Below are 25,968 nucleotides of genomic sequence, written 5' to 3'. Positions count from 1 at the left end.
CCGCCAACTCTATATGTGGTTCGTGGGTCTGAACATTTGAAGATGTCACCTGCAGGTTCCAAGGTTGACGGGGCTTCAATAGGTTGCCGGTACTCAAGTGCTGACTTCAGATGAAACATGCTACAATATGAGTCACTACCAATGCGGCTAGATCCTGGTCTTTTTGTCAGATGCCCCGAATTTCGCCTTAGGCCTGGAAATACCAGGGTTCCTGCAGGCACCGGTATTTTTTATAGTATAGAAAGAAAACCATTGAAGGGTTGTCAAGGCTGAATAGAATACCACGGAACTTTCACTAACAGATTTTATCACCAGGGTAACAGTGTACCCTAACAATTCTACTTATAGATCTGCAGGGCTGATTCTGGAATAATACGGGGTATCCGTATGGGTCATACGAGATCCACCCACACCCGTGGCGCCTGTTCGATCTTGGGGTGGATCAGGGGACCTGAATCGAGTTTCCGTACGGTACGCACTGCATAGCTCTTCAGGGCTCCAGTGTTGACTTGTCATCTGAATAGGTCAGGGGAACCAGATCACCTGCAGCTACCCTTTATAAAATCATTCCTCTTCCCCGCACTATCTTCCGCCTTCTTTATACCTCGACCATTTCGCCTTTGCTTTGCTTCTATCTGTACTATGGCCCTGTGCTAATCTGATCTACAATGACCGAACCTCGTCCCTTTAAGCCATTTGGCTTGACACAGGTCTACGCCCCGCGTGGTGACCCCACCGTGGACATTATTTTCGTTCATGGCCTCAACGGTCACCCTCATGACTCATGGACCAGCAAGACAACTAACTGTTTCTGGCCTGTCGATCTTTTGCCTGAGGTTTTAGCTTCTCAACGCCCACGTATCTTGACCTACGGATACAATGCTAACGTTACTGCGTTCACCGATGGAGCCTCCCGTGACTCGATCGTAAGTCACGCGGAGACCTTGGCTTCCACTTTGGCGGCTAATCGCAACCTCCGTGACTGCTCCGACCGGCCGATTATCTTCATATGCCACTCACTAGGTGGCCTCGTGGTCAAGCGTGCGCTCATCTACTGCCGAAGCTTGTCGAGCGAACGGACCGAACACCTTCGTTCCATTTACGTATCGACATTTGGCATTCTCTTCCTCGGTACACCACATAACGGTTCTGATATTGCCAAATGGGGTCTATTGTTGCACAACATATGCTCCGCCGTTCTGCCCAAGAAATTCATGGAGTCTTCTCCGCAGTTGGTCAAAGCGCTGCGTACCAACAACGAAACATTGCAGCATATCAACAGTCTATTCGCGGATATCCTTAGTCGCTTCCACATTTATTTCTTCCATGAAACCCGCTCGACCGACGTTCGAGGCACAAGGGAGATTATCGTGGACGAGGCATCTGCCGCACCCTATATAGAGGGTGTGGAGCGCATGGGAATTGAAGCGGATCACAGTCACATGTGCAAGTTTGACGACGAGAACGCTGCGGGCTATGAGGTTGTTGCTGAAGCTCTTCTGCGATACTCTCGCCAAGCTCCTGCCTTGATCGGGGACCGCTGGGTCTCGGAGAGGACGACCCGCACCATGGAGATGAAGGCCAAGGCTCGCGAGATTTATGACGGTAAGACTGAGATGCCAGATATGCCAGGCACAATAAATATGCTGACCAGCTCAGTCAGACTAGATGGGGATTCCCTGGCTCAAAGCACACCGAACTTGACTATTGGTAGGACACGCCTTCTTCCTTCACCGGGTGAATCAGTGACGTTACGGGACTATGAGATTGAGGAGCCTGCCGTTTGAAGCAATAGTTTGATTATGTGCTATTATTGAACGATAAATCCTTATTGGATTTTCTCGGAAGCAAAAGAGGCGAAGCATTGTTTCTGATTCTATTGCACCCGTCTCGGTGATCACACCGTCTTATTGATGGCTTTGCTATTTGCTGTCTCTGAGCTCGAATACTTGAATAATTGCTCAAGATTCTCCACCGATGACCTTGCTCGGCTACATTTTCAGGCACTTACCCATGTCTTTCTTGGTATTCTACTTTTGTTGGTTTTTTTTTTTGAACATATGGTTATTCAATTTGATGTGATCACTGTATTGCAGTTTGTGTATCTTAGATTGATTTCTTTCATTCGGGGTGGCTCCCATCTCTGCTCTCAAGAATTGAGCTGATATCATTCAAATCTTCATCGCACACTTTGAAGTCAGACAATTGGCTGACTGTCTTTGTTATAGGTCAATCGGTACCGGCTCTTCCCCGTGCTCCTGCTACTGAAGGCCGAAATTCCCCTGTATCAGATATGAGCGATAGTGGAGTACTTTCATTCTCGCATTATTCTCATCGAGACCCTCAGCTTTTTGTCGCACCTCCAGGATTCCATCCCAACGCCACTTTCTTTGGCATGCAAAAGGAACTAGAGGTACTGCATAGTCGCTTGTTCAAGGCCAAAGCACGTGCGGATCGAGCTATGGCCGTCCTAATTTCTGGAGTGCCAGGATCAGGCAAGACTCATCTAGCACGGCAGTATGTCTTCGTGCAGCGCGAATGTTACCCGGGAGGTGTGTTTTGGATTGACGCCAAGTCTCGCGAATCAGCATATAAATGTTTCTGGGAGATTGCTCAAGCAGCCAGACTGATAGAACGCCAAGACGCTGAAGATCAAGCATATTTAGAAGCCCGGACATACGTGAGCGCCGTTCGAAATTGGCTTCAGACACGCCAAGAGTGGCTTTTGATTTTTGACGGCATCACATTCGATCATGATGTCGACATTAATGACTTTCGATCTTTTCTTCCGTGGCAAAAGAAGTGTAGCATCATTTACACCTCTATTGACACCACCCTTCGAAAAAAGCAACGGCTGTTTGAGCCATACTGTCTTTCTATCCGTCCATTACAAGTTGAGGATGCTTGCAAGCTTCTCTACAAAGATCTTGGGATCAAAAAGCCCACACAGGAGCAGGCTCTTCGGGCCGTGGAAATCGTTACACACTACGACTGCTTGCCTTTGGCCATACATGCGATCGGTCACCGTCTCAACGCAACTGGCAAGCCGATCGAAAGGTATCACGTCAAGCACCAGGTGACGGATAAAAAGTTGGCGGAGCCATTTCTCAGCATCATGAATGATCTATATCGCCTGCATAAAAGGGAGGCCTTGAATCTTATTAATCTGCTTTCCTTTCTGGGTCATCAAGTTCCTGTGGGTCTTCTGAATTTTGGGAAACATGCCATGTCTGGTGTGAACGCCGAAATATTGAGCAGCGCCCAGCCTGGAGAAGACCCTGATCTTGATACAACACTGGGAACACTGATTCACTATGGATTAATTGAGCGAATCACGGATTCAGATCCATTCTTCGTGCAAAACAACTCCGCGCAACAGTCCGGCGAGCAGATGCACAGAGAGGTCAAGCCTATTCCCGAACTCACCGAGTCTCTGACGGAAAGCAGCCAAGAAGGCTTTTTTTCCATTTACCCTGGAAATTCAGCTATTGATGTCATTAAGATCCATAGTGTGGTACAGGGATTTTGCCGAGACGAACTTCGAATCCGAGACGAGGAACCCAAGGATCCCACGGTGAGAGATGACCCCGGTTTCTACGACTCGTGGCTAGTTCTTGCTATCCGTTTTTTATGCAAATCCTGGGAGGCTGCCCAAGAGAGAATGACTCACTATCAAGACTGCGGGCTGGTTCGTGATTACCGGGAGTATGAAACCCATGCTTCTCGACTGGTTGAGCTATTCCCCAAAAGACAATCTGGTGTTCATGCAGAACATCTTCGCGAGGCACGAGACAACTTACGGCAACTGAGGAGAAGCCTTAGCAATGCAATTGATCGTATGTCGCCCAGTTCGTCGCAAGAAAGTCGAGGTAATCAAAAGTCCGTCTTTGATCGCTCAAGCAGCTCGTCATCATCATTCCCCGAATCCTCGGCGGATGAGGGTCTTTCACGGGAGTCAACTTGGGGGTTTAATGATTCGGGGTCTGCTCGGACGGAGTCTCCTGAAGCAATAGTTGCCCCACCGCGGTTTAAATTGGATTTATTCCCTCCTCACATATTTCGGCGGCCCGGTTATGAGTCGGAGGAAGGGTATGAAACAGACGCAGAAGCGAAGGTGGCACCTCGTATTTCTCCGGCACTGTCACAGATGAGCCAAGCTACTGAAAAGCCAAAGCACTCAGCTCTATCCTCTACTCCTCCTATGGGGCCAGATGAGAATAAGGATTGGCAGGTGGTTGATCGTCAATCGAAATCGCATTTCTTGAAGCAAAGACAGCCAAAGCGACGTAATCGAGGTCCTCGTCGGCTTAGAAGTACCAAACCAACCATTCCACTGGTCACAGTATCAAATGTTCAAGGAAGAGGATCATCCAGCCGCCATCCCGCGGATGAGGGGGGCAGCTCTGCAATATTAGCATCGGCTGCCGAGAAAGCACTCGCAGCAGTCCGCGGGGCTAGCGGTAGTCAAGCAATGCGTGAAAATATAAAACCGAAGTCGAGTTCTCTACCAACTGGGAACGAAAATGACGGTCCAACCTATGCTAGTGTTGTCGCTCACCATATACTTGAGACTGAGCCAAGGCGCCCAGCTTCTATGCCTTCGCGGCGAGGAGCAGACCCAGTTGGAATGCATATCAAATCATCTGTGGAATCTCTTAGCGGTCTGGGAACTCACATGTTTGCTTCACCACTCTCACATGAGCTTGCACCACAAGAGCTTCTCTCAGAGCCTCTAAATCGATCAACTTACAGTGACCCTGGACGTGATTATCTCAGCCAGCCACTGCGCGAGCTAGATCTACACACTGCACCAAACTCCCAACTCAATTCTCGTCGTGCTTCACTCGCAGCATTTGAGCCCATACGAGACCTCTCGGCGAGTACTCCCGCCCTTCGTATTCCATATGGTCCACCTCTTCCATACGAAAATGACATTACCATCACAAGGCCAAGCCGTTTACGGCAACAACAAATGGTCTCTGACCCAATATATATCCCCAAAGCTCAGTCTGCATCAGTTGCCCATCCATCCGCAATGATGCCGGGCTCATTCCCCCTCTCCCTACCATCCGATGCCCCAATATCACAATTTAACGACCGGCGCGGGCCTGATGCCATCTCGCGTGCATCATCCGGCTACTCAACCCAATCTTGGGCCACAGAACCAGTCCGGTACCCCCCACGCTTCTCTCCCATCCCCGGCCTCCAGGGACCAATTGAGTTTGCCGAGATTTCGCGGAGCGCCACACCAATGATCGGATCACAGCAGACACTTCGCGAACGATCCAGCTGGGCTGGCGAGGTGCCCGTCTTCAACAGCGCTCTTCAGTCGGATCTACTATACCCTGTTCCGCAGGGATACAAAGCCCACCGAGTAGGCTCGGTGGATGAGCGAATGCTGGGGATGAAGCCTGAATGGGATCCAGAGATGGAGCCTGCGCAAATGCTTCAACTTGGTAGTCATCGTGTTGATGTGAGGGATCCTCGCCAGCGGCTATCGGAGTCGATTCGACTACAGATTCCTCAGAATATGTCAACATACGAGCTCTACCATCCTAATATCTCTGGTCCGTTGGTTCAAGAGGGCGGACACGTATTTGCACCCGCTCCACAGCTCGAGCCGTATGTGAGGCGTGTGCGAAGTGGCAGTTCACCTGCACGTCCCGACTATGTTGGCCTAGGTGTACGGTTTGCATGATCTATTATCTTTTTTTTGTTTCAGTGTTTTTAATGTTCCTTATACCATGTTTTCTTATACTGTTCTACCTGCATTATATCCGTGTTTTTATTGTTCCTTTGGTACCTTGCTATTCCGTATCATAACATACCAGTCTTGTTTTTCTTGCATACACTGTCTATCGGTTTATTAGAGCAGTGGAGTTTTTGTGGTGCTTTTGAGAAGATTGATTGCTATTGATTGTCATAAAAGCTTTAAAAGACCCGAGTGTCAATGTGCATGTACGGTGTTGCTCATAAAGCATGTGATTGAGGTGGTGGTTTCATTTCGGTTCCATAAATCATACATCATTGAATCAAACTCGATATCCTTTATAGATGATATGTAGAGGTTTAGACCTTCTTTTCCCCTCCAAGGCTGTGTATGTAGCATACACATAACTACTAGTAGATATGCATTTCCGGGTACCTGCTGGGCATTTGCGATACATCATATGATTATACGTTGAGTTGATTATCCGGACACGAGCAATCCTGAGCCCAGCATAATGATTTGCTCAGGCGTATCATAGTCGAATCAAACCTCCTTAGAAGCAGTCATAACCCTCTTCTCAGCTACCACTCCATCAAGAACAACTGGCATGCTCTCTTCTCTCATCAGGTCATTCTCATCAAAGTAATCTTTAGGTTCTCTCCACCCAGACCTTTCCATTCCAGCAGGCGCTGAAACCAGACAACTGAAATAATACACACCAAACGCAACCAACAGGCCAGTCGGGTAGGCAATATAGTAGAATCTCTGGATTCCCAACGGGGCCTTGACGCCCATCTGATTGAGGAATCCGTAAAAATTAGGCGCCACTGCAATGAGATATGCAATGAAAGCCCGCGGATTGAATCCGTGGAAGTATCGATACAGACTCTCCGGGCGTGCGGTATAAAGCGCCGGGATATTAAGATAGCCCCGACGAATAAGATAGTAGTCGCAGATTAAGATACCTGCGATGGCGGACAGGAAGATCTGGTACGATGATAGGAATGTGATGAAGATTGCGGCGGTGGAGAGCAGATACCATGGGCAGATTGCATAGGAGAGAACTAGAGACTGTTATTAGCATTGATAGTTGAGATGGGAAAGAAGAGAAAAGGGATCTTGCTCGTACCGGCGCAAATAAAGAATCCTCGTTTGATTGTGATGTATCGGGGCATCAAAGCCGCGATGTCATTTCCGGCGCTGAGAATGGTTAGTTCAGACATTTTTATTCTGTCAGGAAGGGGCAAGCTCATACGGAATTGAATTTTCGAAAATCGCAGAGAATACCGTGGAATAGACAAAGGCGAGCGAGATGAAAGCACAGGCTGTCCGGTTGCCATGGGTATAACGCTCGCCTTCCATCAATTTGTCGAGGAAGGTCAAAGGGCTCCAGATCAGCTGTGTTTATCAACTGTTAGCTGGCTGAGCCCATCAAGGTATGGGGAGTAAACTAGTATCATACCTCTCCAAAGATCGACTTGCTAGCTGCGGCAATAAGGTTGCCTAAGATAGCTACGAGAAGATTCGATACCGGGAAGCTTATTAGCTGGCCGATGATCACATCATTGGGCTTTCGAGCATAGCGTTGCATGTCTGCTGCATTGGAAATGAAGGTTCCGCAACTTGCCAGTCCCAGGAAGAAAAATTTGAAGATGAGATAGCTCTTCTCTGTGCCTTGGACTGTTGAAGGGGAGTGCAGGGTGAGTATGAATTTTGATGATCCCCCTGACAACGATACAGTCCATCCGACCATGGCCAATGTGGCGGCGAAGAAGACGACCACCTTGGCGTATACAAGAGACTTCATTTTTGGGACAGGGACAAGCAAAAACGCGCAGTTGACCAGCCTTTCTTGGGTATCAGTAAATGCGTCTGAGTTGAGAAAGTGGCTGGACACAACATACCAGTAAATGAAAAAGCACATCATTTGAGCTGAAGTCAAGGCGGACTTGGATCCCATCTTATCTGGAATATTCGCGATAGAAGGGAAGATCGCATGTAGAAATACACTAGGTGTTCGTTAATACTAAACATCCCTTGAAAGCATGCACAGGTCTCTGGCTGAACGTAAAAAAAAAAAAAACGTACTATAAACACTGGGCCCCTTGGACAGAATTAACTCCGTTCCACACAATCGACATGGCAGCACGATTGAATGTTGGCCACAGCGCACCCCAAGAGCCAAAGCTCGAGCGACAGAGAACAGGAAATGGGATTCGGTACATGGCACCTCCCCGTCCGTTAAGAGCCATCAAGCACCCAGCCAGAATCTGGCCACCGAAGGAGCAGGCGATAGCTTCCCACATGGTCAAGCCCATGGCCATTCCTGTGGAAGCAGAGTACAAGTTGCTGACATTGGCGGTGGCGGACCACCAGAAGACTATGTAGGTGAGTTGGGACCATGTGCGATCTTTGACTGGTATTGGACGAATGGAGTCGTTGTCGAGCATGTCGACGGGGCGCGGGACTCCATCGTGATCTACGCTCTTGACGAGCAGTGCCTCGTGGAGGTGCAATAGTTTAACCATTTTCCACGGTTCATATGGAACCTGCACCAGGTCAATGAATGTGGGAGGTGGACAGCATTAAACAGTAAATTTTGGGGGGGGGGGACACGTTCAAGAGTAGCATAGACATCTCAATGCAACCACAGCCAAAGCCAAGATTCCAAGGAATTTAGGGCCACGCCACTCAATTGACGCTGATAAGAGACGTACTCGTTAGTGGTCTTTGATTCTTTCTATTCTTCCTGATAAGATATAGGAATCCGATATTTACATTTACAATATTCACAATGCGGACGAGTTGGTCTTATCAGGAGCGATCTGGTCTGGGCAGAATTTCCAAGTATAAAACCCCAGTAGTAGGTACTAGTATACCGTATTCATGCTGTATAGGATAAAGAAACCAATAAGAGCACGCGCTTTTGTTATTATCGGATACGCAAGGTACACACATAGTAATAGATTAGATAACCCTATCACTATCAGATACAAAGCGGGGTCCTAGCGCCTTTTTATACATCCCTGATACCCCTCTCCAATGAAATGCATTGCATCTGATCTTTCTTTTTTACCCCCATGGCTCAATATACTCAGGTGGAACTCCTCACCATTCACGGCTCGGAATTCCGTCGAGTCTCAACCGCGCCACCTAGACTACCGACACAAGATGAGATCCCTGTCATTGACATTGGCGGAATTGATGGCGATCTAGAAGCACGGAAAAATATCGCATCCCAAGTCAAGGCTGCAGCCGAGAGCACAGGCTTTTTCTACATCAAGAACCATGGCATCCCAGAAACCCTGATCGAAAAGGCTCTAGCAAATTCCAAAGTATTCTTCAGCCAGACAGATGAACAGAAGGACCTGGTCTCTCACAAGAAATTCACCCATTTCAATGGGTACCATGGAGTCGGAAGTACCCAAGTTAACAAGAGAGAGACAAAAGGTAGCGCTCATCGACCACGGTCAAGATATCACCCCTCACAAGCTAACTTATACCCGATCCCTTTAAGACAAGAAAGAAACCTTCTCCCTCCGCTACAATCCAACCAACGACCCAACAATCGCCGACCCCACACCTCTCCTCGCAGATAAGAAATACGCATATGGCGACGACGACGCCCTGTGGCAGGGCACATCCCACCTCCCCGGCTTCCAAGAAACCACCATCGAATTCTGGCAGCGCCGCCTCACGCTCGCCCGCAAAATGATCCGCATCTTCGCCCTAGCCCTCAATATGCCAGAATCCTACTTCGACCAAGTAACCACAAACCCCGGCGCAGACGGTCTCTACGTTCACTACCCCGGCTCCACAGAGCCCGTCGCCCCAGACGCCGAAACAGACGTCGGAATCGGCTCTCACACCGACATCCAATGTGTCACCCTTCTCTGGCAGGATATGTCAGGTGGGCTGCAGGTGCTGTCGGGTGATGATGAGTGGCTCGATGCGCGGCCGATTGCCGGGACCTTGGTGGTGAATATTGGGGATTTCTTGCAGAGGCTTTCGAATAATCGGTTCAAGTCTACTGTGCATCGGGTTTATAATCGGCAGACTACGTCGCGATACTCGATGCCGTTTTTCTTGGGGTTTAATCCCGATTCGATTTGTCGGGTTGTGCCTAGTTGTGTTGATGAGGAGCATCCGGCTTTGTATGAGCCGATTTCTTGTGGAAAGGTATGTCTTGATTGTTCTTTTTTTTTTCTTTCTTCTTTCTTGCGGAAATGATTTCCCCGCTTGTTCGTTGCTTACATTGGGGTTTAGTGGCATCATGATCGACTCGCACTTTCGCATGGCAAAACTATTACCACATGAGTTTATCAATGGATATAATTGAGTCGATTGAGTATTATGCAGTTGAAACTGGAAAAGGATAGAACATTCTGCAGTATCGGATATTTTCATGCGAAATTAACAACCTTGGAAAATCCGGGGTCTTAAAGCTATTGTGGATCCCACTGTTTAAAGCTTGACGTAGAGCCCCATCACTGGACAAGAATCAAGGACGAACGATGCCAGTGGCTTGGTACTGATCTACGGTGAGTTTAGAAACAGGAAATTGTAAAACATTAGCAAAACCTGGTCATTCAAGTACCCATGCGGTTCTCGCCGGGATTGTGACCGATCATCGACGTAAGAAATGTGAGGCCAATGACGTCGATGATGCCGGAAACCAGTCAAACTACAACCAACTATTTCCACTATAAAATGCGAAGCCAGGCCACAAACAATAACTCTTTAATTCACACTCAAGCCATTCAAATAACTCAACTCTAACTGGAACTTTCATTACACTACACTTCCACAACCTCATCTACTACTCTACACTCCTATCGCAACCATGTCTGCCGTTCGCTTCGTTACCCTCGCCAAGTCCCGTGTGGCAACCTCATCCGTACCAAGCTCCATTGCTATTCGGTCTATCTCATCAACTGCTAGACTTCAAAAGGGACCTGTTGATGTGGCCAAGGATACTCTCAAGAAAACCGATCGATTGGTATCCGATGCCGCAGTTGGTGGTATCAACAAGGGCTGTACGTATCCACTATAGTTGTTGAACTGGCATATTCACATGCTAACTTAAATCTCTTGGTATAGCGGAAGTTGCTGGCAAGGTGAAGGAGGCTGTCGGTGGTGTGAAGCAAGAGGCCGAGAGCAAGGCCGAGGATATCAAGAAGAATGCTCCCAAGTACGAAGGAAAGGTCAAGGGCTCAGCCGAGGAAGCTGCAGGCAAGGCCAAGGGCACAGCAGATGAGCTTGCGGGCAAGGCCAAGGGAAAGACAAGCGAGGCAGCTGGCAAGGCCAAGGAGCACCTCAGCTAAAGGGTTTCATGTACCAATAAATCAAGTTCTGTGAAATCGTTTAAACTGTACATCACGCAATTATGAGCATTTGAAAAGCGAAAAAAAAAATTGAAATGTATAAAAGAAACCCCCTCCCAAACTCCAGACGATGTGCAACTGAACCTAGCACATGCTAGATTCATTTCATGAATCCATGCTTTCAACGCCATCCGTTCCGTCCGTTTCTTCCCAAAAGTCACTGAAATCCACATTCTCTTCAGCGAACATCTTTTGCGCTTGGGCCATGGCGGATTTCTGCCTCTCCGGGGTAAAACCACCAGGCTGTGAGCTTTCCCACTGTACTAGCTCGACCCAGCGGAAGAACAGATCCTCCTTGCCCATCGCAGTGAGCCTGGTCTGAAACGCCATGATCTGATCCCGCTGTGCCGACCGCTTCTTGTTGGCCGGGGTGTTCTCATCGCCGACCCGCCAAATCAACCAGCCATCGGCATCGGTGTGCACCAGCACCGCAGTGCGGAACTCGTCCAGCTGCACACCATCAGTCCTGCCCCTGCTGATACGCCCAACCAACGAATGAGCGTTAACCATGGCGTCGAAGTCAAGATTCCAGTCGTCGTCTATGAGCAGGGTACCGGTCTTGCCGATGCGTTCGGGCGTCACAGCAGCCACGATCTTATCGCGCATGGCCTCGTTCTCACGGATCCACTTGTTTCGCTCGAGCTTCTGACTCCAGCTGGAGTTGCTGCGACGGACGATGATTTCTCGATCCTGGAATCCGACGGCACGGCGCCAGTGGGTAGGGCCCAAGACGAACTGGATGGGCCAGGTCAGGAGCTGGAACACGAGTACGTAGTCGAAGAATAGGGTGCCCGTGCGGCGGACGATGAGTACAATCATTTCGAACCATGAGATAGTAGCTTCATCTACACTGAGATGGCTTTGAAATCCAAAAAAGGCCTTGATGAGGGCTGGGTAGGTGCTGATTCCAAAGTAGACTCGTATCGCGATGGCGATAGTGATCGCTATGTTCGTGACCAAGGGCACAAGGTAGGTCTGCCATTTTTGATCGGTATTTGTTGTATCGATATGGATCAGGTATACTTCGTCGGAGGATAGGGGCTTCACAAAGGGCTCGAGTATGGAGGGGACTTTGGTGAAGGGAGGGATCGGGCCGGAGGATGCGGAGCTTGGAGTAGAAGCGCCCGATGAGCTCGGAGTTGTTGCGGCCTTGCGGCGTGAGGATTTTGTTTTCGCCATGGTGAGGTTTATGGTATACTCGAGGCTGTATTTTGTTTGTATTTTTCCGTTGCTTGTAAACTGGGATACTCCCTACTGTTAGGGTAGCTCGTGCGCCGGAAGTGCCTTGTGCTTTTCTTTTTTTTCTATTGGAAACGCGTGGCTGCAGATGATCAGTCCAAGTGGGTCACATGTCAAGGCGAAGTCAGCAAGGTCGTTCGCATGATTCAAGATCAATAGTAATAAATAATTCTCAAAAAAGGCAGCAGAAGCAGAAGAAGAAGAAGAAGAAGAAGAAGAAGAGAAGATTGTCATTCAAGGACAAACTACCAGACAAGACAGATGGCATGTCATAGAAACACTAAATCCCTTGAAGTTGCTAACCCCATCGGGCAATGCGGGCCAAGTTATTTACCTTGAGAAACCTCGGACTTACTTTGCTAGTAATTTACTGCTCCAACTTATTGAGCCTTACATCATAGTAGAGAAATAAAAAAGATTCCCCTTGCGCAAGGGGGAAACTGTTTTTTTTCTCTTCACCATGTCAACCTCTCGCGATCGAATCTCACTTGCGCGCCATAACTATCCCCAATCACCCTTCAACCGCGCGCGTGAACCCAACTACGAATTCAATCTAGATACCGACAACTTCCCTACCCCTTCCAAACAGAATGGATCACGTCCTCACCACAATTACCGAACAAGCACATTAGCCGGAGCCTTTCGAGCCGTGTCGGGTTCTTCGATGGAGGAAGGCGCGCGGCTGGGCTCGTTCACGAGTCCTAAACAGACGCGGGAACCACTCGACGCGCTCTCCCCCAATTCCAATAGATCAGAACCCCCAGAAGAGCTCCTGGACTCATATCGAAGAATTGGAGAAGACGGATCGTTAGCGGACTACGTGGCGTCAGATGGGTGGGGAGCGTCACTGGGGGCTCGTACCGCAAGTCGCTCACCATCCCAAACAAGGGGTCGCGACTATGAGAGATTTGCCCGCCATGGACTGGCAATATCGGAGCCGAGCCTGTTTAGTGACGCTGGAAGACCTTCCCCGCGCCAGAGGAATACCGATTACACCAAAGATGAGATGCGACTCCGACGCGTGACCGGCAAGGACTCTCCTGTGTTCAGCAAGGCCAAGGCTGGCGCACGGCAGGCATTGACAGCGGATAATCTACAACGGCGCGAGGAGGAAATTCAGAGTCAGCATGTTGTGGAAGAGGAGGAAAATAATGAGTTTGGTCCCTCGCTGAATTATCCAGCTGCCTGGGGAAGTCGAGCCTCACGTCGACCGGACTGGGGTCGGAAAGTGAGCGAACGAAGCGTGTCGGATCCAGAATTGCCGGATCAAACACTCGAAGAACGCCCAACGGACCGAGTTAGCGAACCTACATCGAGGACACAACCAACAGACCAGCCACTCCCTAAACCTCGCCTCTCTTCCCGCTCACTGGAACGGAGCCGCGTCCCAACTCGCACTGTCCTCGAAGAACGCACAGCCAATCCAAACCTGCAAGATACACAAGAGCTTCAGGAGAAGCCCAAAGAACATGAATTCGAGTTTAACCAGAACATGTCTGGTCAAGGCGATCCTATTCCTAACACACCTATCGTGGTTTTCAAAACCTCAACGTTTAATAGACCGAGTCCTTCAAAGCGAGACTCCCAAGACTTGCTACGTCGTTTATCAAGAGCCGAGAGCCCCAGGATGGATCAAATCCAGACGCCGGAACAAACAAAGCTCTCCCAGCCCCGCATTTATGATAAGACACCTCGAGTAACAGGTGCATGGATCGATACTCCTATGACGGCAAAAGTGGCTCCAATTCCGGTTGACTTGACCAAAGATATCGTCCGTCCGCCCGCGGCTCCAAAACCAGTCGAGCCCTCAGTCGAATCTTCAGTTGAGCCCTTGGTTGAGCCCCTGGTCGAGAAAAAAAGGAACCTCCCTGTGGTGGCTCCGACGCAGGCCCCTGCTCAGACCCAAGCCCAACCTGAAATCCCAAAGATTGAACCAAACATCACAACAGAATCCCAAAAGGAAGAATCAAAACCCGTCAAACGATCAAGGCCACAAGTTCTGCGACCGAAACTGCCAAAGAGCGGACTAGAAACAGTCATTGAGGACGCCAGCTCCGGAAAGGAGACACTCGATCTAGGAGATGACACCATCGAGTCTCTCCAGGCAATCATGGACGATCCAATGGTAATGGGGTTAAAGACGGAGGAAGAGGAAGAGGCAGCTTATGAGAAGGAGGTGCTCGAAAAATTAGCAATCGCCCGCTCGAATGGGTCAAGCTCAGTTGATCTCGACCGGCTGAATGAAAAATTGGCATCTCTCGCAAAGAACATCAATGAGGTGAAGAAGGGCCTCAACAACCTGGAGGAACATGTCAGTCAGAGCGTGCTATCATCTCGGCCAAGTTCTCCCACAAAGGTGGCTGAGCCAACACCACATACTACACACAACAGCGAGTCCTGCACGTCTTGTGTCTCACACTCTGACGGTCGTCTATATGCTGCAATCCCACTTCCTCAGCTGTGGACGAAGAACCCAATCACCCGGCGTCGCCAGCTCACTAAGCTGGGCTGGGTCACGCTCGTGTCGCTGTCGTGGTATGTCATTGAGTGCATGATGATTGATCAGTACTGCCACCCAATCATGAGCGACACATGCGAGGGTTATTGTCTTCAGCCCGATGCACCCGAATTCCCATGGGTGACCGTGACGATGATGTGGCGCTGGTCTCATCTGTCATCTATCCTTATGCCCATTTTCACCCTGGTGCTGGCCATGCTACGACTAGTGGCCCAACTGCTCGGGCTATGGGATGGCTATGTGGATGAACCAGGACGCCTGGGTAATATTATAGGCGAGATCCGCATCAACGGCACTCCAGTCTCATTCCCGTGGTTGACAGCTCCTGAGCCCCAGGGTGTCCCTATCCCTATTCCTCCTCCTTCTCCTCCTTCCCAACAACAAAAACAACACCAACCTGTGTGGACACCGACGCCGCGCAATGATGCCCCTGTCAAATTTTACAGGGACGATGACCAGCCATCAATTGATGATGATGAATATCTTTAGCTGCTCTATATGGCACTGTGGCGAAGCTCATATTTAACGATTCGTGGGAAAGGCGCAATTATGCAAGGGTTTTCATGGCTGGACTTAGCGATATCACCAATGACCGTGTTTTAGACACCCAGCTTTGAATAGGCTTGTCTACAATGAATTCTCATTCTATAATTCCTTTACTTGTCTTGAAACTGCCAAAATTTAGACGTCAAAAGGTATTGGGTTTCAATGCACACATTATTAGAGCATTCATTTTTCTGGTGTTTAATAAATTGAAGGCATGCCTTAAATGTTATTTGTTGGTATCTTTTCCTATCAAACTGGTATAAACGGATATGCAACCCAATGTATCCATAGTAGTATGTACAAACCTACTAGTAGTCTCACAATCGTGCTCTTTCACGCCACTCCTTCTGCAACTCCATCTCACTCTCGCCCCTCCATTTCGCAATCGTCCGCAACCGATCCTCCACCTCCTCATCACCAACCTCACAAGCCTTCTCCAACGGAATCCGGCGCGTACTCCCCAACTTAAACCCATAGTGCGTCAAGAATCCGCTCTGTGTAACCCTCCCAGCAACAACATCAGAACAAAACCCAGACAGCCCCTCAAAGAACTTCTTCCCCGTCGCCGTCGAAGGCATAAGAATCGCATGACAATGCGGTTTCCCCTCAAACATCTCCGCCACGACAGCCACACCACCCTGATGCAAGCGGCGCGCAAGAACCAGCGCCTCATCCGTAAGACACTCCTCGCCAACAGTAATGAACACAGGCGGCGCGCCCGTCCACAATTCAGGTGCGGCCGTGATCGGCGACACGAGCGGGTGACCGATTGCCGATGCGTTGCAGAAGATGTCCAGCCGCGGCGGCGAGGCGGGCCAGACGTCGTCGGCCGGGAACGCGAACGGCGCGAACGGCTTCGAGAAGTCCGGCTCGTCGACGCCGCCGGGCCGGATGTCCATATAGTCGTATTTGCGGTAGTTGACGACTGATGGCATGGAGAGGGAGATGTCGCACCAGGGCGAGATGCCGGCTACGCCGGCGGGGAGTTCGATGCTTACCTCTTTGCCGTGGAAGGTGAGTGGGTGGGAGATGCGGCGGAGGGTGAGGAGGGTTTGGAGGAGGGCGAGGGAGAGATTGCCGCCGGCTGAGTCGCCGGCGATGATGATCTTGTTGGCGGGGACGGGCGCGTGCGGGGACCCCTTTGGTGGGTGGGTGAGTGAGAGGTAGGCTGTTAGGGCGTCGACTAGGGCTGCGGGGAATGGGTTCTGCGGTGCGAGTCGGTAGCGCACTGAGAGGGCCTGGGCGCCTGTTAGGCGGGCGAGGTTTGAGACGGTTCCGCGGTGCGTGCAGGGGTCCATTAGCCTGTAGGGTTGAGGTGAGTACACATGTTCATTTGATCGAGATATATAGGTGGTCTGGTCTGTGGAGTGGGGGGCTTTGAACTAACATGTATGCGCCTCCGTGGAGATATAGAATCGTCATGTCGGAGGTGATGTCCTTGCGCAGTGCGCTATATTTCTCTTCCTCGGAGATCTCGGGCTGTGGTTCTTTCTTGCCGACTCCGCGGCGATAGCCTGTCCATTCGGCTTCAACGGCTTGAGCGGCAGGGATATCGAAGGTCTCTTGGCCAGTGCCGAGGACTTCGATCGCACGGAGAACTGCATCGCGCACATCCATCTCGGGCTGCGGTAGGGTGATCTTAGATACCCACATAGGGCCTTGAATTCCAGGGTCTCGCATGCTATTCTTCTGCGTTACGCCCAACGGTTTTTTATCATCGCCGGTGATGAATGAGCGGATGACGACGGTGATCAGTTCAGTGCGTAGATCTTGTTTCCCCGAGACGGGGGACATGCGAATGCCATGCAAGATAAGCGTTCTCAGGATCAAAGGGATCCGAGACAGCAGCAGCTTGAGCTGTGTGATGGTGTGTTTAATTCCACTCATCTTGGGCACGCGATGAGAAGCTTACCCCTGCTCTGCTCCTAGGGGCAAAAGTGGGTGAGATTGGGATTGATATAGTCCAAAGACTCCAAACCCTGTTTTGCGCCAGCCCCAATGCCGAGGTCCGTTCGATTCTTAGTGCTTAGTGGGTTTTTAGCGCGGATCAGCGCTCGATCAGGTATCCACTGCGATTTAAAACTTGGCTTATCGATTACTCAACCAGGAACAGACTAGTTACGGAGTACAACTAGATCATAGGCAGCTTCCCAGGTGATGTTGAATACTGCACCTTTATGAAAACCCTTCCAGTGCTTATCTCAAGTAGGACCATCTATAAATGGAAGTCAAATGTTTTCGTTGACCGACATTCTATTGACTTGCTAGCCACGAGCAGAACTACATAGCAAGAAGTTAGTCTAGTTGGCAGTACATAGTAGGTACTAGTGATATAGTCGGATTGGAATTGTCCATAAGTTTAAAGTACTACTATCTTCAAATTCGAAATTTCTACCACTTTGTAGATATGTGAAATTTCTTTATTTACTCGAGATTCTTTCATCCCTTGGAAAACGCCACCCATGCAATATAGTATGTGCAAATATAATGATAGAATCATGGTATCACGGAATCAATCACTCGACATCATTCGAGTCAGAAGCGGGATCAGGTTCAGTGTGTGACTTGGATCCATTCGGTCGGTCGCTCGCGAGCTTGTTAATGCCTTGCTTAGGATGAAGCTCCTTCTGATAAACAGTCTGCTCATCATCTTTAAGCCCCGACCCCGTAGGATCCCTGCGGATCAAGAAGCTCTGGACCCGGGCATCATTCGACGGCATCTGACTAATAGTACTCTGCCTCCGGCCACTCAAAAACCGCATCGAAGTTTCACTGACCTCCCTCAGACGATCCTCATACCCGGTATTCAACTGACCGATCCACGACGCCTGCAAAGCACCACCGAACAGCACCAGCAAAATCATCAGCCGCGTAAATGTGCGGTGGTCCACCATATTCTGCTGTTTCCCATTGTGCCGGTTATTCCAGCGCTCCCAGTCCTCCCACGTTGCGTTTCCGTAGATGTTGACGTCGGGGCCGTAAGGGCCAGCGGTGGGGTCTGGCCGGGCGGAGTAACTCCAGCCTATACCGAACTTGTCGTATGCTGCGCGTTTTATGGGATCGGAAAGGATCTCGTGGGCGGCGACTACGATCTTGTAGCGCTGGAGGCGGACTTCGGGAGTGATGTCTGCGCTGGGACGGTCTGGATGGTAAAGTTTTACGAGGTCGTAGTAGCGGGTTTTGGAGTATGTGGCGTTTCGGGGGATGTTGAAGACGTCGTATGGGGTGAATGAGTGGGATTTGGGCCAGGAATCTTGGGGTCCCGCGGCGTCCGATGCGGTGGCATAGCTCTGGGCGGGTGAGGTGAGACCGAAGCGAGAGAATGAACCAGCTCGTTGCGAATTTAGTAGCTGGGAGCTACCCCAGCAGAGTACATGAGGCTTCTTAAGCATGGCGTCATTGTTCAGAGAGTACGGGTAAGTTTGGAACTCCCGATACTCTTGTATATTCAGGTGACGGTTGACGGAGCTGCGGAGCGGAGAGATCTCGCCTTGTCGGATCAACTGGATCCGGGGAATAGTCACGAGACACCCCACTCGTTGCTAAACAATGTGCTTAACAATGCCAGATGAAGTCAATTGGTGATGTTTTAAATGTAAAGTTGTATAGAAGACCACAATCAGAATATGCCTAGTTCTTATCAGATCTGATTTGCAATTATCCTTTGACTCCAGATCTGCTTTTCTGCATCAGCTTCCAAGGTTTGTTATCCAAATGTTTATTGACAACTTCACACTGCATACCTACTACACAGTACAACTACTAAATCAATAGGAGTCACTTCCTAACACCAACCATACATTTAGTGTATATAGCACAGGCTATGATGATAACACAAGATTCGCGCGCAAGAGATAATAAGTCAGACTCGATATCATGAATAGTAGTAGGCACAACAGCTAATAATTCAGAGTGGCTTCATTTGTACGTATGGGTATATGGTCGAAGTAAATCCCCCTCAGGGCAAGTGTAGGAAGGCGCTGAACGGCCGCCCTGAGAAGTAAAAGCAGAAAACAACAAAGCAAACAAGAAAAATCACGAGAGATAATAGAAAAACACAAGACCCCATAGAACTCCGTAGATTGAAAAGAAATGGCTCGCCTTCCTATTGCGGGCCGTCTTCACGACGGTATTCAAGGGACCACAGCTTCTCCCACGGCCGACCCCGTCCTCCTTGTCGTCGTCCGGATGTGGATCTCGAGGGAGGCGATGCCGACACGCCCCCGGCAGGCGGTTGTTGCGTCGAAGAAGCCTGCCGTGAGGAGATACGTTAGCATATGGATCACTGCAGGACCCGAGAAAAGATTAAAAAGCTGTTTCTTTCCCTACTTTTCACGGGCCGAGGAGTAAGTCACGGCGAACCTCTTCAAACATTGGGGCAGATTCACGCTGGAAGCCGGCGCCAGAAGGGTCGGCGTCAGCATCAGCGGGGCGAACCAGATCGACAGTTGAGTCGTTGGCTCTTTGAGATGGTGTCGGTGTACCCCGTTTGGAATGAGAACTGTTGCGACGGCTATCTAAGCTCTTTGACAGAGTCTGGGCGACGGTGTTCTCTTCGGTCGTGCGTTGAAGGCGAATACTGCCTTTGGCATCAATGGGCGTAGATGCCACAGTAGTCTTCGCGAGTCCCGGCGTAGCGGGTGCACCAGGCTTCTCCTCTGAGGCCTCGAGAAGATACCACCGCAAACCGTCAGATAGCTCAAAGGGATTTTCGTCATCAAAGGAGGCGGCTTCGCTGGCCTCACCAAGGGAGTGCCGATCAGGAGCAACACCATTCAATGATTTCGAAAGGTCTACAACGCGTTCTTCAATCTTGGAAATGCGGGCAAGCAACCAATCACGACTGTTGAGCTTGTGCGAGTCTTGTTCACGCAGGAAGTAATGCGGAGCACCAACATTAAAGGCGGCCCAAGAACGAATGGCCTGATTTCGGGTTGGGAGGAACAGGGCGAGGTCGCCTTCCTTGAAAGACCGGTAGGCAATCTTGTCGTGAGCTTCACTCTGAACCCGATGATACTTTTCACGATAGCCGCGGGCTTCCTTTTGCCACTTGCGTGCGAGTACCTCAATGTCTTTCACGCGCTTCACGACTACGTCCCCGAAAATGGAAACATCAAATCGAGAAAGACTCTTGAGAAAGGCGGAAAATTTGATATCTTCCTCTTCTGGGCTCACGGCTTTCATCCACTCGAGCAGTGAACTATCGGGCTTGGCAGAAACAATTCCAGATTGTGCGAGGCTCTCGCCCAGTCCAGACGCCGAAGCGGCAAGCTTTGATGCTCGCTGGACGATAATATGCCCATCTTGCTGAATGACTGCGAATCCCAATTGCTCGAGCATCCGCTCCAACTTATCGACCTGCGAGTAAAGTTGCCGGGACGTCTCGTAACATTTACTGACCCGGCCTTCGTAGCGAGTTTGAGCATCTCGGTCTGCCTCTGAGGACGCCTCGATTTTCTTTTCCCATTCAGCTTTCTTGTCTTGTAAATCCCGAGCCTTGGATTCTGCATCGACTAGTCTCTGTGACAAATCTGCGCGTTTCCTTTCCTCCTCTGCAATTTTCTCTCGCAGCGCATCTGAGCCTATCTCGCCTGCAGACACCTGGGAATGCAAAGTATTCAGCTTCGTGCGTTCCTGGTCCAGTTCACATTTTGTACTGTCCATCTCAGTTCGCACCTGAGAAAGCTCTTCTGACAACTTAGCCACTTCAGCCTCACGACCCTCGAGAAGTTTACCCTTTTCTTCTAGTTGTGATCGGAGCGTATTGGTTTGTTCCTCAAGAGCTTTCATCTCAGCCATCGCCTTTGACGCACTATCTTCGGCGCTCCTGGCGTGGATTGCCAAGCCCTCGGAGAGTATCTCGATGGCGTGAATTATACCAGGGAGTTCGGGCGGTACAGATCCGCCTGGAGAAAGATTCATGAACGCCGACTGTATAGCATGATAGTTATCTCGGTCTTTCCGGCTCAAATCGTTATTTTGGCGCGCAAGATCCTTGACCTCGTCTTGAAGCGCCTGCTCCTTCTCTTGTTGGTGTTGGATACGATCATCGAGACCCTTGATCTTTTGAGTCTTCTCGGCCGCATTCGCGTTAGCACTTTGCAATTCAGCCTCAAGTTGATGGATATGTTCCTCGGCTTCTTGTTTGTCATGATCCCGACTGTCCGTAAGCTTATCTAATTCCTCCTCCAACTCCTCGTTACGAAGTCGACACTTCTTGACTTCCGCTTCCAAGTATTTTCGCTCATCCTCGAACTCACGTTGCCGTGCCTCGAGGTTCCCAATCAGATCCTTCTTGGTTGACTGAGCTTCTTGGTACTTGTCAGAACTGGTCTGACGCTCGGTATGAGCCTCTTTTTGAAGCCTCTGTACAGTTTCTCTTTCGGTCATTAGCTCAGCTTCAAGGGAGACTATGCGCTGCACAAGAGCTCTGTCTTCTGGGGACTGCGTCATGGATACCCGTCTCGATGAAACAGAAGACCGCCTGGAAAGGGTGTCGGGATGTGGAGATGCCGGCGAGCTGGGGAAATCAGGTCCAAAGTTCCCACTGGAAGGTCGACTAAAGTGGCTTTGGCGATGAAGAAGGTCCTCCAGCTTGCGAATCCGGCTCTCTGAGCCTTTGACTCGCTCTTGCAGTTTTGTCTTTTCATCCTGCAGGCTTCGGACCATGTCATCCCCGCGTAGCAGCATGGAGCTTCGACCCATGTCAAACACACTACCATTCTTGAATGCCTTAGCTCGCCGTCTTTGCTGGCGCGAAGGGGTATCCAAGTCCTTAAACTGCTGAGATAGATCGTCCGCGATTTTCGGAAGAGAGTGCTTTGATCGTAGCTCTTCTATGTAAGTCTCAATTTCTTTTCGAGCCACCTCAGGCCATTCTTCCGCCTGCCCTTGAAGATTCACTTCGATCCCAAGAGTTGTAGAATCTCCGAAGGAAATGTGATCTCCCATGCTTTTGACCCATTTCTTTCGGCGTCTTTGTTCTTCGTCTCGGAGAATAGCCATTTCTTCAGCCAAATTCAAAGAATCCGCCTTGATCTTGCCTGTCCACTCGTGGCGCCGCACAGATTCGATCAGAATTGAGCCGTAGACCATTGGCAACTGAAATACTGCGTCAATTACCTCGAAAGCATTTGTGTTCACATCAAGGTTGATCAGACGAGTATGTGTGTCTGCCAGGCGCGACTGTAGTACTGAGATGGTTCGCATGTATTGGAGGGCGGTTTTCTCTGCAGAGCCACGTCGCCGCACAGAATACACAAGAGATTGATGCAGATCTGCACCGGCCGCTAACAGAGAAGGGAGAAGATTTTGGGTGTGGTTGAGTGCAAGTCTGGAGATATTTGCCAGCGACTTTTGATTATTTGGGACCCCAAGAACATGCTCGTAGTCCGTTCCGATCTTCTTTGCAATGGTTTCCACTTCAGCAAGTAGACCCTCGTCTACTTCAGCAGGCGAGGAGATAATGTCATCAACCAAGCGTTGGGTATCTGACGCGGTCTTACCGACAGTCTTCGCAATATCTTCCATCTGCCCAGCAAAGCGCGGCGATGCAACGGCTGCATCGGCTCCAGCTTGTAAAACCTCATTTCCATCAACAAAATCATTCAAAGTGCCCGTCGGTCGATTGGTATCTTTCTTAGGTGTGGATGGACGTCCAAGTAGAGGGAAATCTTTCCGGGCTGGTATATTCTCTAGTCGAGCTAGGGCGTCTTGCCAGCCTGCCAGCGCGATCTGTTGCTCCTCTAGTAGATTAGAAGCCCATGACTGAGCCTCTTGAAACCGATGCTCCAGATTGCCCACGTGAGACTTGAGGTTCTCAAGTGCGACACCCACAGCACGATTGATGACATCAGTTCGCTGGTTATGCTCTTGAATCATCTTATCCGTCGCCCCACAGCGACTTGAGAAGCCCTGTGCCCAGGTTTTCCTTGCCATGAAAAGGTTTCGCCATGCCTGCAGATCGTTCTGATCGGTAAGGGAAGCCGGAGGGCTGCCTGGCTGAAAGGGATCGGGCGCAGGGAGCATCGGAAGCTCAATTTCGCCAGACTCGCTTACATATTGTCGGTCGTATACGAATATCTCAGTCTATATTTAATACCAGCAATTTGTTAGCATGCCAGGCACATTATGCGGGGATTCGGAGATTAGGTAGCGACGTACCTCCGTAGCGAGCGTTTGTGTTTTCACGTTTTTCCCCCGGGCAGTCATCAAGATCTGCCTGGCAGGAGGTATCGATGTGTTTCGGACGACCCATGATTTCAGCGCATCAGGACTGTGAATGGTGTGGAGTTAGCCTTGTGGGTGCATAAAGCTAGGGACGATCGGAATGGACATTCCCCTCATCAAAAAAAGCCGGGGAGTAGATCAGAACATACGAAGCAAAGGCTACTGGATCAGCCAGTAGGTGCTCACCAGAGTGGGCAATATAGACGTGTAAATTCATATCCCCCTCCTCACCACCGAGCGCAAAAGCTCTAGTTTTCAGGGAAGAGGGGAGTTTACTTAGTTAAGTTTGGCAGGGGCTGAAGCTCTTCCAGGTGAGTTCTCCACCGCCTCCAGTCCATATCACAAGATACCCTTTCAACCCACGCGATCTTCCTCATGGCTCCAAAACATGTCCAGTGGCCAAACCTTCGGTCAGGGGAGCTGACCCTCCTTGATTACGCTGCAGATGACACCCGCGATGTGGTGACGCTCTCGGAGAAAGAAGCTCTTATCTTGCAGCTCGCCGAACAGATCCAGGAACAACAACTAGAGAAGGCGTTGCTAGAACAAGGTATGTACACGAAATCCCCCTTGCTCGATTTGGCCTTGCATCCTTTCTTATTTTCTTCTATTTGCTTTTTTGCTTGTCTGTCCGTCTAACTCGGGATCTAGAACCGGAGCTGGTTTCCGGTGACAATGTGGAAGAGGAGCTTGAGATCGCCGAACGCGAGCTCCTGGAGGCGCGATCTACCTACACCGTCAGAAGGAAAGCAGCACGTACCATTCTCATGACCGACCCAATCTTGAAAGCGGTTCACCTGAAGGCAAATATTCCGCCCGAAAAGTACGTTCATAACCCCCGGCCAGTCGATATGCGCCGCATCTGATAAAATACTCACAGGGCGCTTCTTCGCCTGGTGAATCGTCGCGACGAGCTAGCTCTCGCATACGAGAATTTGGCCTCGGCTCATGGTGCAATTCGCAAGCAGCTTTCCAACTCTGGTGTCGAGAACTTGCAGATCAACCGGGAGAACCAGGAGCTGGTGAGCCAAGTATTAGAGCTCACAAAACAGGATTCTTCCTGGCGTGAACAACTTCAAGATGCAAGGCTCACGTCGCAACTCGACGAACTTGAAGCCGAACTCAAAACTAGTAAGGCGAAATGGGAAACGATGAAGAATATTGCTAGTGCTATGGTAGTCGCCAGCGGACTTGACTGGGCCGAGGATGATGATCTACAAGCTCTTGTTTTGGATGAGAGCGACGATTAATGTCTACATATTTGTGCGAGCGCGTTCTGGTGTTTTTGTTTTTTTCGGTGTTTTGCGGTAATCGTTACTTAGAAGAGGTTTATACCCCACGGTCCGGTAAAGGGAATGTCAACTGTTCAATCTGAAAATCTGGAGTTTTTTTTTTTTAGAAGTAGATTCTTCAACTTTCGTAGAAATTCCATATTTCTCCAATTTTGATGAAAAATGATGAACACAAGGAAGTTGTGGCCGTATAAGTAAGACCTGACCCACGTCTACATCACTACACACCAACCATGACGGAGTGCCATGATAAGACCGATACGGACGCGTTCCAAGGTAGGGAGATTTTGCGCGCAACACAGCCAATTTGACCCAGCAACTGGATGATCTTGAGTATGCTATACATGTCATGTCTATCATGGTTGATACGTCTTATTTCCGGGATAGAATTTGGGAAAAGCATACATTAGCGTTTGAATTGCTGTGCAGAACCCAGTACGTATTACGCGAGGGCAACTCTATGACGCTCTCCGGAAGCAGTGGAAAAGGTATGGTAATATTACGAGTGGAGTTGGTACTTGATAGTACGGGAACTGGACCAGCAAGAATCATGTACCCATCATGTATCGGAATGCAAAGGAGCTTGGCCTTTTTTTCCCTAGTAAATCCAAAATTGCTGGTACATGTACTGATCATGCAGGTATCTATTGACAAGGCCAGAGCGTCTGTTTTTTTGTAGCAAGTTTACTCCGAATCCTCCATATCTGATGACTTTACTAGTGCTCTCCAGATTTAGAATAGTAATCCGAACTTTCAAGACGCGTCTTGCAATGGAACACACCCAATACCAAAAAGTATTTCCGGCTTGTGATCATGGTGTGATCCGACCTCTGCAAGGAATGAAATCACCTTCTTCGGAGCCCCGGTTTTTTACTTCTCATCACTCTTTCTGACCCATAAATCTGAATTCTTCCAGAGGCCGAATCCCGCCAGACGTATTGTAATGGATATCGGCAGCCCTGGCCACATTTCAAAACAATCAGGAAATTCTGCCTAGGACGCCCACCTGGGTCCAAAAAAAAAAGTTCCTTTACGTATGGCTGTATTTCC

The 25,968-nt window shown here is 49.7% G+C and overlaps 10 protein-coding genes across 10 annotated transcripts; 5 read left to right on the top strand and 5 right to left on the bottom strand.

Moving 5' to 3' along the window:
* Window positions 1–668: 668 nt before the first annotated feature.
* On the top strand, window positions 669–5,698 carry N7466_008934 (uncharacterized protein; the record flags this gene model as incomplete). The annotated part of the gene is made up of 3 exons (XM_057168323.1): window positions 669–1,605; window positions 1,660–1,781; window positions 2,198–5,698. The coding sequence occupies 3 exons, from the start codon at window positions 669–671 to the stop codon at window positions 5,696–5,698; spliced, it is 4,560 nt and encodes a 1,519-aa protein (XP_057018954.1).
* Window positions 5,699–6,253: 555 nt separating this feature from the next.
* On the bottom strand, window positions 6,254–8,238 carry N7466_008933 (nucleobase cation symporter-1 family protein; the record flags this gene model as incomplete). The annotated part of the gene is made up of 5 exons (XM_057168322.1): window positions 6,254–6,774; window positions 6,840–6,910; window positions 6,966–7,108; window positions 7,173–7,719; window positions 7,799–8,238. 5 exons carry the CDS (start codon window positions 8,236–8,238, stop codon window positions 6,254–6,256), a joined length of 1,722 nt encoding a protein of 573 aa, XP_057018953.1.
* Window positions 8,239–8,790: 552 nt separating this feature from the next.
* Window positions 8,791–10,027, top strand: N7466_008932 (isopenicillin N synthase family dioxygenase; the record flags this gene model as incomplete). Its single annotated transcript, XM_057168321.1, has 3 exons — window positions 8,791–9,160; window positions 9,228–9,889; window positions 9,977–10,027. The coding sequence occupies 3 exons, from the start codon at window positions 8,791–8,793 to the stop codon at window positions 10,025–10,027; spliced, it is 1,083 nt and encodes a 360-aa protein (XP_057018952.1).
* Window positions 10,028–10,553: 526 nt separating this feature from the next.
* N7466_008931 (uncharacterized protein) lies at window positions 10,554–11,034 on the top strand (the record flags this gene model as incomplete). Its single annotated transcript, XM_057168320.1, has 2 exons — window positions 10,554–10,746; window positions 10,811–11,034. 2 exons carry the CDS (start codon window positions 10,554–10,556, stop codon window positions 11,032–11,034), a joined length of 417 nt encoding a protein of 138 aa, XP_057018951.1.
* A 165-nt stretch (window positions 11,035–11,199) lies between these two features.
* N7466_008930 (uncharacterized protein) lies at window positions 11,200–12,273 on the bottom strand (the record flags this gene model as incomplete). The annotated part of the gene is made up of 1 exon (XM_057168319.1): window positions 11,200–12,273. The coding sequence occupies one exon, from the start codon at window positions 12,271–12,273 to the stop codon at window positions 11,200–11,202; it is 1,074 nt and encodes a 357-aa protein (XP_057018950.1).
* A 520-nt stretch (window positions 12,274–12,793) lies between these two features.
* On the top strand, window positions 12,794–15,340 carry N7466_008929 (uncharacterized protein; the record flags this gene model as incomplete). The annotated part of the gene is made up of 1 exon (XM_057168318.1): window positions 12,794–15,340. The coding sequence occupies one exon, from the start codon at window positions 12,794–12,796 to the stop codon at window positions 15,338–15,340; it is 2,547 nt and encodes an 848-aa protein (XP_057018949.1).
* A 374-nt stretch (window positions 15,341–15,714) lies between these two features.
* On the bottom strand, window positions 15,715–17,284 carry N7466_008928 (uncharacterized protein; the record flags this gene model as incomplete). Its single annotated transcript, XM_057168317.1, has 2 exons — window positions 15,715–16,699; window positions 16,785–17,284. The coding sequence occupies 2 exons, from the start codon at window positions 17,282–17,284 to the stop codon at window positions 15,715–15,717; spliced, it is 1,485 nt and encodes a 494-aa protein (XP_057018948.1).
* Window positions 17,285–17,913: 629 nt separating this feature from the next.
* On the bottom strand, window positions 17,914–18,789 carry N7466_008927 (J domain-containing protein; the record flags this gene model as incomplete). Its single annotated transcript, XM_057168316.1, has 1 exon — window positions 17,914–18,789. The coding sequence occupies one exon, from the start codon at window positions 18,787–18,789 to the stop codon at window positions 17,914–17,916; it is 876 nt and encodes a 291-aa protein (XP_057018947.1).
* A 940-nt stretch (window positions 18,790–19,729) lies between these two features.
* On the bottom strand, window positions 19,730–23,843 carry atg11 (autophagy protein ATG11; the record flags this gene model as incomplete). The annotated part of the gene is made up of 3 exons (XM_057168315.1): window positions 19,730–23,485; window positions 23,561–23,672; window positions 23,776–23,843. The coding sequence occupies 3 exons, from the start codon at window positions 23,841–23,843 to the stop codon at window positions 19,730–19,732; spliced, it is 3,936 nt and encodes a 1,311-aa protein (XP_057018946.1).
* Window positions 23,844–24,001: 158 nt separating this feature from the next.
* On the top strand, window positions 24,002–24,876 carry N7466_008925 (centromere protein H; the record flags this gene model as incomplete). Its single annotated transcript, XM_057168314.1, has 3 exons — window positions 24,002–24,176; window positions 24,278–24,449; window positions 24,507–24,876. 3 exons carry the CDS (start codon window positions 24,002–24,004, stop codon window positions 24,874–24,876), a joined length of 717 nt encoding a protein of 238 aa, XP_057018945.1.
* Window positions 24,877–25,968: the final 1,092 nt, after the last annotated feature.

Source organism: Penicillium verhagenii (genome assembly GCF_028828195.1).
Source record: "Penicillium verhagenii strain IBT 33310 chromosome Unknown utg000008l_segment0_segment0, whole genome shotgun sequence".
Lineage (NCBI taxonomy): Eukaryota > Fungi > Ascomycota > Eurotiomycetes > Eurotiales > Aspergillaceae > Penicillium > Penicillium verhagenii.
This window is presented reverse-complemented; position numbering and strand designations above follow the sequence as displayed.